This window comes from Crassostrea angulata, chromosome 8, assembly GCF_025612915.1.
Source record: "Crassostrea angulata isolate pt1a10 chromosome 8, ASM2561291v2, whole genome shotgun sequence".
In the NCBI taxonomy this organism is placed as follows: domain Eukaryota; kingdom Metazoa; phylum Mollusca; class Bivalvia; order Ostreida; family Ostreidae; genus Magallana; species Magallana angulata.
In genome coordinates this window covers 53,392,856-53,402,744 of record NC_069118.1, presented here as the reverse complement: position 1 = coordinate 53,402,744, position 9,889 = coordinate 53,392,856, and the positions used below count along the sequence as shown (strand labels likewise).

At 35.1% G+C, this 9,889-nt stretch overlaps 1 protein-coding gene across 3 annotated transcripts; it reads right to left on the bottom strand.

Annotated features, from left to right (window-relative positions):
• Nucleotides 1-208: 208 nt before the first annotated feature.
• Nucleotides 209-7,729, bottom strand: LOC128159456 (uncharacterized). Of its 3 annotated transcripts, none has more exons than XM_052822564.1 (6): nucleotides 7,245-7,729; nucleotides 4,068-4,395; nucleotides 3,174-3,569; nucleotides 2,383-2,469; nucleotides 2,132-2,236; nucleotides 209-1,558 (listed from the first exon to the last, which is right to left on the bottom strand). In XM_052822564.1, exons 2-6 carry the CDS (start codon nucleotides 4,377-4,379, stop codon nucleotides 554-556), a joined length of 1,905 nt encoding a protein of 634 aa, XP_052678524.1. In that variant the 5' UTR covers nucleotides 4,380-4,395; nucleotides 7,245-7,729; the 3' UTR covers nucleotides 209-553. The 3 variants fall into 3 exon arrangements, with proteins under 3 accessions (XP_052678524.1, XP_052678525.1, XP_052678526.1); XM_052822565.1 differs by lacking the exon at nucleotides 7,245-7,729 and adding an exon at nucleotides 6,977-7,082; XM_052822566.1 differs by lacking the exon at nucleotides 7,245-7,729 and adding an exon at nucleotides 6,645-6,668.
• Between the last annotated feature and the right edge of the window lie 2,160 nt (nucleotides 7,730-9,889).

Below are 9,889 nucleotides of genomic sequence, written 5' to 3'. Positions count from 1 at the left end.
CATAAGTGTTTCACAAACATCTCTTGCCTTTTTTTAATCTTTATATGAAGATTTTTAATTTAAAAGATAGCATAATTAATATTGCCATTAAGACATTTTTTATTTAAATCAATGAATTTATCATATTATCATTGAACAACAACCTATCATTAAACAGAATGATTTAAAATTTACAAAAGACAACAAAATAATAACATAACGTACATCATTATGATTTTTTGTTTCATTCGTCATGTTTATCTATCACAAAACAGTTTGGCACCTGTCATAACAGTTGGGTTAAAAAGAAAACGGATAATAAATGCGTACAAACGTTCATATAACTGAATTCCTACGGCCTCCTTCACAAGTAAAAACGAAAAAGAAAATCCTATTAGGAATATGAATGTAAAAGATGGCACTTTTCTTTAAACTTCGATTTGTGAAATATTTGCATTTTTCATCGATGTTTGGGTTTCGCTTCATGTTACGTGTTTTACATTTAACTACGAGGCACATCTACTCTGAACATTCTTAGTAAAAAATTAATTTCTAAAATCCTAGTAGAAAACATTCAGCGATTGGTTCGAAGACTTATCTGTCTGTTAACTGTAAATCTTGGATTTTGAATTTTCCGGCTTATTTTTGTGTTTGATAAATGCTCCAACACTGCGGATGAGTTACTATGACACCAGGGTGTAACGGTTGTACTAGCTGATTGAGCTCTGGGACTTTTACCCGGAGGTTTAATATACGGTAGTGTTGGCTCTTTTCTTAACAAACGACTCTGTCCCAAAATCTTCTGTATCTCAGCCGAAAACGAGGCCGGCGAAGACAAGGGCCTTCGGCGAGAATAAGTCAATTTCTTTGCAGGAATTGGTGAAGTCTGTGGTGGAAACGTTGAGGATATTCGAGCCACAAAAGGGATGCTCTCTTCAGAGTCTCTTTCACCGGAAGCACTTTTAGCGTGGTGCCATCTGCGACTCTCCCAGGCGTAACTTCCCACAGAATTGATAGTTCCCTGTAGGTCTGCACTTTTGGACTGTGCTCGACGCTTGTATTTGAGATCGTTGTGTGCTTGTAATCCCATTGAAGACTTTGTTCCCCGACGTAATAAACCAGGTCGTTCTTCGACTTTTTCGTTTTTGTTAATTTCCGAGCTATTAGTTCGTGGGTAAAATAACTCGCATTCATCATCTGTGACCTCAAGCTCAGCAACTCTATCTAAAGTGAGTTCTACTCTCTTGTCCGATCCTTTCGTGTCGGGATTGTCTGTCTTTATTTCGCTAGATTCCTCTACGTGTGAAAGATTCGATAATAAATCACTGTCCCCTCCGGCCAGTAACTCCTCTTCCTCGTCCTCTTCTTCGTCACTGTACATTAAACATAGCGGAGTTGGGGCGGGCGGCCGGCGCATGCGTGGATATCTAGGTGTGATTTTATAGTATTTATGAATTTGGTTATTTTTTACATCAATCATTTCTACAACATTAAGTAATCCTAAATCGTAAGCCATCTGCCGACAAGTTCGTGTGTATTGTAACAGTCTCTTTCCTGTCTTCTCACGGTCTTTTAAATCCTAAAGAAATGCAAAGAAAATGAATTGTAAGAAAACATTTGTTAAAATAAATTCTGATTAAAAAACAACTTATTCGAAAAAAAAACTTCAATTGGAAAACCTATTTTAAATTTATGTCAAGCTATGTCATTAATAATAATTTATGGAGATATTTTTAAAAAAGGATTTGGCCTAAATAAATCACATAGACTCCATGATAATAAAAAGATAAGTTTAATGCGAGGTTTAATATAATTTCAGACTTATCTCTCTTACTACATGTATTATTGTATATGTAAAAATGTTAAAGTGTAGATTTATATAGTAATTAATAATTATTTTACGAATCCTTGATCTGCAATTTAATCCTTGTTCAAGAGCTTAATTTCACAGGGTTTTAAAGTTTGTCAACTACAGCCCTTTTGTACAGTTCACTGCATGATATATGCACATTCCTTCCTGCGCAACACAAGAATGGAAATAAAACCTTGCCAAGTACAATAAATTAACGTAGTAATCTTAATTTTAGAATGTATTCCGGCCGAGATGTATCGTCACTGTAAATGCACTTACTATTAAAGAAAATGTACTTACTATTAAAGTAGTTTCATAGTTGTAATCCACTCCATTGTCAATCAGAAATTCCACCATCTCCATCTGCTGCGCACGCATCGCCACCATTAACAAGTTTTCCCTGTACTGTTTTAACAGAAATATTTTCAATTAGAGGTAAAGTAAATCAAGTCATTTACACTTATCAAAAAACGTTATATAAGTAGTCCACATACTATCTTCCCAAAAAATAGATATACGATTGAAATATGATTTAAAAAAATTATGCTAACCCAAAGCATGTTTATATCGGCGTTTTTCTTGTCCAGTAGATCTTGCAATAGTATGTATTCTCCATTCCTTACTGCGTTATACATGTCCTAGAATAGAAGCATTCAAAATAAGAGCCTTTGAAACTTAAAAGTGTGAAGATCGTGTTCGTGTGTATACACGTTCGGCCTCATCTTCCCTAGCCAAGGGTTTGTGAGAAGCGGTGCGGATCAGAAATCCTTGGTTAGCGAAGATGCTTCGATCTAGAATTAAACAAGAACGAGCTTATTATTATATCCTAATATTATGCAATATAGTATTTCGTAAAATCCTACGATAGTACAGAAGGATGGGCAGTATTGCACCTAACATGGTAGTTGTATGTTTCAGCCTTCAATGTGTTAAACCTTCCACTGAGACCATGTTATGCTACCAGCGTCGCGAGTACACCTTGCAAGACAACCATTACTGTTATACCGGTATCCCTTTTCTATTTTTCTCCGTATTTATTCTTCAATTAAGTCTCAAAATTGCACCGTTTACCAATGAGTCTCAAGTCTTAATCTTTACTAACCTGTAGCTCTTGATTCGCACCGTTTACCGATGAGTCTCAAGTCTTAATCTTTACTAACCTGTAGCTCTTGATTCGCAACGTTCCATCTTTCCCACAAGTTTCTCAATGAATATTTTTGATTGACGCGAAATTTCATTAACTGTTCACATGTTTTCAGAAATTTAAAACATTTTTGCAATGAGATTATGTAAATTATTGTTTTATAACTTTTATACACAAAATCAAATAAATCATTACTACCTCCTTCTCCTCTTCCGTCATTTCCGTAATTTCATCTTCCTCTTCTTCTTTATGCTTTGTTTCCTCTTCTCCATTAAACTTTGCTTCGTCATCGCGCACAACTCTTTCATCTTCATTCTCTTTGTGTATCTCCTCCCCATCTTCTCCTTCCATTAATTCCCTCTTCTTTTTAGGCCATCGCCATTTTTTATGCTTTTGCAGCGCATACCGTTCGTGCCACTTCAGCTTAGGTTGTTCCGACGCCTTTCTGAGCTCTTTGGTAGAAACGTCCTCTTCATCGTCTATTGTTGGAGTTTCGCAGTGTTCTATAATAATACGGACCTGGGACCCAGGGGATGGCTCCACACCTTTGTTGATATCTGGCAAAGTAAGACCCTCTTCACCGTTCTGTTTATCCTGTAAATATAACGGTAGGCAAATCATTGCTCTGCCCCGCGGCCGGAAGAATCAATTCCCGTCTAAATATGGTCTCCCTAAGCAATTAGCAATTATATATACGGCTCATGGAAACCGCCTTGTAATTCTGTGACGAAGCGTTTTTGTTATGTGATTTTGATCACTTCAAGGACGTGAGAGCATGAACTTTAATTACATTAAGTTTAATTAACTAATTCATGGTTTATACAGAGAAGAACGCCCTCTGATTTTTTCAAAGATTGTTAGATAGAAGACTTGATATCATTGTTTCTGGCAATGCCGTGATACGTAACACGTCATAAGAACCACTAGCTGTACTGCAGATCATCAAGTTGCTTGATACTGCACATTTATATCAAATCACGATCAGAATAAATGATTAACAACGACAAGCATGAGAAAAAAATTACTCATATTAGAAACACAAGAATAGGTCTTATTTAGATTTTGAAATCACGCCATATTTTTTGACAATACCTCATGGTCATCTTCCGTTTTTCGGTTATCCTCGGTCTTTTCAGGTCCTTTGCGCTTTGAGTTCCTTCGGGATGTCTTTTGATTTTCTATGACATCTTCCTCTTCACTCTCGATGCTTCTGTCCACAGTCTGTGTATGGGGCATCAACTTTTTCTTCTTCGTCCCAACAATGCTTTCATCGTCACTGTTTTCTACGTCTCCTTCAAACGCCCCTTCGACATCGATTTCTTCTGCGACCGACGCATCATCATCTCCCGAGACAACAGACACATCCTCAATCAGTTCCTCGATCTCTTCGTCACTCGATGCCATGGCTTCACTGTATCATCTGAAATGGTAGGAGAAAAATCATAAAGACTTTTGTTATCAAATCTACCTTTTGTAGGCGAAATAGGAATTAACTAGGACGGAATATTAGTCTGTATTCAATTTTATCTTCATCATGAAGGGGGGGGGGGGGGGGGTGCAGAATAATGGAAATGAATTTTTGAAAACACAAACTAATTATTGTATTATTGACTTAGTAAACAACAAAGAACTGATTAAATAATTGATAAGAAACACGTTCTGTTTGCCAAACAAAGGACGACACGCGCTTAATTGACACGAAGGGAAGCTGCCAGTTTCATTAGAGATTGCGACCTTGATTTAAATGATCTAGACATAAATAATTCACTGCATAATGACGATAAGTCATCTGTGCTACATATCACTGAAATTAACCTTGACAGTGTACATTTAGCCGTTTCACATATATTATTCTATACAAAGCCAAAGAAATCTGTTTATCGCAGAGTTGATTAGATCTTGAAAAAAAATACATTAACATTAAATACCTAATGATATCTGATCAGCCATTTGACTTAAAGCATAAATAAACTGAAAATTGTAATTGTAAATGCCAGTCCTGGAATTAAATGCAATTGCATGAATTTTTGATGATTTTACAAACAAGACCGTTATTTACTACTCATTGACATTTACCAGATAGCCTGGATTTAGTTGTCAATATCGATAACATATATATGTCTCTTTTACATGTGTTGCTACTTCATCCCAAAACATTCCGCAGTTTTTACGCCGCAACACGCTGTATAAACACTTGCGAAATTACTAATGAGCTTTCAAAAATACCCGCTGGCCCATAGAAGTATGAATCGTTTGTTTCAATTACATTATCAGTAAAACGCGATGGTTATAAAGGACTGGATACAAACTTTTATTATAATAACATTGTACACATGCATTAGTACGTATATGTTCAAGAATGCAAAAATGTAACTTAATTTCTTGTTTGATAATTTAGACTATGGTTTGTTACGGGTAATGAACCTATTACATTTTTTTTTTTTGGGGGGGGGGGTCCTTGAATAAGTCTAAATGGGGTTGAAAATCGTTACATACATTGAAATTTCGAAATTTAACAAGCTATCATAAAAAAAACTAAATTGAGCAATGTACGTCGACTCACAGTCCTTGTTTTGTTACAGCTAATCAACTCATCCTTAAACGCATTATATGTGCATGGATTTAAAAAAAAAAATGAATTCTTATTCAACAAGTTAAAGCCCTTCTTTAATGTTTTTGACAGACTTTGTCCCTTTTTACCACACAAAAAAGTGATAAACCACACATGATTATCTTTCCCTTTAAGTTAATTTCCACGTTGGGTCTCAAGCAATGACAAATTATTTAACAAAGTATATCAAACTGATAAAGGTGGCAAATTGAAAGGATTCACAGCAATTGGAGATTCCATGATTTAAACGATCATTGATGATTAAATGTTTGAAAAAAAAATCTATTACAGGTAATTTGAGTTACCCGGTCTGTATTTGTCGAGAGGATTTAAATATTCAGGCACAAAGAAGACCTATTCTCGGTATGGGTCTCACTGCAGAGCATATGACACTTGAACATACTCCAATACATAGCGACCCACAATCTGTATTGCAAGTGAAAAGCGTTGTGTTGTTCCCGATAATAGCTCCTCCAATGGCCGTTTTGCCAGATAGTAAAAAGTTTACCTTGCCAATTCTGAAGTTGTATGTAAACATTAAGGCATTGCTTGTCAAGAATGTACAGTATTTGTTAAGTCAAGGATTCGAACGTGTGATACCAACAACGGTGAAGATTTTCTTTAGAAAGAAACGAAAAGAGTTAAACTACCATTCCTTTGACGAATATCAGACTTTTAACTTTAATTTATTTTATTAGAGCAAAAGGATTAAAAGCTACATTAGCATTTTTCAAACTAAGTAACGCATTCTAGAAAATTGTAAAAACTTCCAACAATTCAAAATCATTAACGCCTCGCACCTAATTTCACCCGCGCTAAATAAACATGTCCTTCGTTTTAATGTTCTATGATTTGTATTTGATAAATATTACACCATATTTGGATTCCCGTTATCTAATACAAATTCATATTAGTGTTTAGATAAATAAGAATGTAAAGTTAAAAATATAGAAACATTCTATTTTAAGTGCATAAAGAATAGACTATTTTGTACAGCCATACCGAGGCCTAGTATCGAAATTAGTCTATTCTTGATTTTAGTTTAGAATTTCACTTACCGTTTTTTAAATCGTTCATAGCATAACTAACACAATCAAGTCAAATAGTAATCGTTTGTACTGATCTGTGAACAGGTATGTGCTAATCCTTGACACAGAATAACTATTAGTAAACACTCAGAATTCGAAGTCAACTTATTCATATCTGTTCCACGAGTAACACAGCAATTGAAAGATATGTACTTATAACTAACAGCGGTCAATTTTGACCGAATGACATACTATCTCTATATACGGGATGAAATTAAATATTTATGTCCTTTAATTACCGAAAATGAAAGAGGTTGTTGTGTTTTGATTACACTGTAGCGGTATAGAAAAGTCATTCCTACCGTTTCATTTGTAGCTGTGCCTCCGTGAGGTCCAGTCAATTACACGCCAATACTGCCGGTGAATTAGGAAGCGAGCAACGTTTATTGACAAATGTTATTTAGTTTTCAATAACTTTAAAGTGGAAAACTTTAAAAAGAGATCGATGAGAGAGAATTAGTCGATCGTATAAGAGCAGGAGCGACAGAGAGAGAGAGAGAGAGAGAGAGAGAGAGAGAGAGAGAGAGAGGTTGGGGATTGAGAGAGATATTCCTAGTGACGGAAACGTACCTCACCGTGCCCACATCCAATCTCCTGTTTTCCATTACCGTTCCCCAGGGTATCTGTATCCAACAGGTGCCCGCTGACACACTTTTATCGGAGGGGGGTTTGATTTTAGCCTTTTAAAACAACAAGCTAAGCATTGATTTGTAGACGAATGTGTATTGATTGCGAGATAAGCAGCAAACCGGTAGACGGACGGAGAATCCAAGGTGTAATACCACTGACAAAAACCCAAAGCTCCAGACTTTCTATAGTTTTCAATTAAAGTCTTTTTCTGTGTACTCTAGAAAACACCGGGTGCCACCATGTCGTATTTATCTTGCCGTCGGTGTGAATAAACATCATACGGGTTGGCAGAACGACTCTTAATCCTTAACACTGTTATCGTTAATAGTAAGCTGGTCAGAGATTAAGGCACACAATCCAAGGAAAGAAAAGACTCCCCCCAAAAAACTGTTCATTTAAATATTCTAATGTACGAGGACAAAAGCTTTATAATACTCGACTATTGATAAGTTTTAAACTCGGTGCATATAGGATGCCCCCTTTAAATGGCCCACTGTGAGCAGACGCAGGGAGCAAATTATTAAAGGTTACATTATTTTGCGCAATGGGTTCACGACAGATTGCACGCGTATACACTTCAAATCTTCAGTTGAGATCAAATACAGATTAGTGTTTTCATTATAGATAACGTTTGCCAAATAGGGAACGGATTATCGGGATTCAAAAAGTTCATTCAAATAAATCTTTATTTTCCCCCTTATCTCTAACTTGGTGGATTGATGTGTTTGAATACGGTAGTTAATGTAGCACTTTAAAAACTGTATTCTGATCTAATGCCACTTTGTTGAACTGGAAAGTAAAATATGTTATTCATTATCATATCGCAATACGGTTATACTAAACTTTAAATATTTTACATAGGATCAAGAGTTTGTTCTAGGCGTGTTTTTCTCATTTTTGGGAGTTGATTTTCATCAACTCTCCTATGCAGTTACTCAGGCAAACCGAAAGTGAAACAGTGTTTGGACCTAAGCACAAATCAACACTGCTGACAACATTTAGTTCTAATCAATAAATTCGATGTAATGAGTTCTTAAGCATTGTTCTTCCAGGAAACTCGTTTATAGATACCTTGTAAATAGTCAGATTTTAAATGGTACGAACAATTTAGATATTTTTTTGCAGAGTTCAATATAGTCTCGTTCAACCAGACGCTCGGCTGTCTCCATAAATCTCCGACAAGCATAGAGTCTCTCTTGCTTGTCGGAGATTGACGGATACAGCTGACAGTCTGGTTGAACGAGAGTAGAGTTCAATTTTGCTTGGATCCATACAATTTTTCATAACTATTTCGATTACTAATACCTAGTTTGATGGAATAATTCTTTGAGTATTACACAACATGATTGATATTGGATTTTCACGAAATTCCTGTAGGATTCATATTATAAAAATGTGCGTAATTCAAATACTTATAGGAATTTGCTTGCCATGCAAAATAACATATCGTTGATTTTAAAATAAATACATGTAGCAATCGATAAAATCTACTCCCGTCAGTACTTCAGTACTTTGATTCAAATAGCTCTCACCATTGTCCATGCTTCTTTTTCAGTCTTTCTATGTCTGCGCGTCTATCCATCTTTCTGTTCATATCTAGCTGCAATTGTTTTTGCCTGTTATATTCTTATATTTGTCACAAAAAAATGTTACATTAAACATTTAAAATCGAAGATTTCTCAACTTATCTATTGCAAGTTTAGAAATCTTTTAATACACCAAAATATAACACAATTTACGTTATGATGTAAAATCGTTTACAGAAAATATGTACGATGGTAAATGAAAATATAGGAAGACAATGCGTCTTTCAATGATACATTTTTCGTAAAAGTCATAACTGACAGATTAATCTATACACCAACATTTATTTTATTTGCGTAGTTTCATTCCATTTGACAAAAAAGTATTTTTGTGTTTTGATTTTAAAAACAGTATGTTTTGTCACCACGGAGCACGGTAACGATCAAAACGTGACGTCAAGATGACGTATGCACAGTTCTTAGATATACCCCATCTTTATATCACGCTTAGTCTCTTGTGCCTTTCACCTTACAATTTAAAATGACACTATACGACTTGCCATCTTATTTGCTCACATCTGTCCAAGAATCATAAGTAAGTTCTTCAAAGATTTCATTTTTTTTAACGTGTGTCTTTTCCTTTACTAAGAAGAACACTAAACGGCAAATGACGTTACTTATTCATATGACCAAATATTTACAGATATATATTTTTTTTTTCGTTTATGTACATCAATTTTTTTTGTTATGTTGACTTTGTATTTTCAATGTTTCTTCACTATTCTTTTTTTGTTGCAGTATTCAGTTTTTAAGTGATGTGAACATCCGACAATTCCGTCAACCGGAGATAGTCTATTAAGTTATTGAACAATTATAACTGCAATTTACCGGTATATATGGATAACAAGCGCCACATATAGGTGTAGTATACAAAATGTTATGGAACACCATAACTGCCTATGTGGCTATTTCATGTGAAGATGATGCTTTATTATATTATAATTTGGTTATATTATGTGAAGATGGTGCTTTATTACATGTATATTATGCTGGAGTTATTTC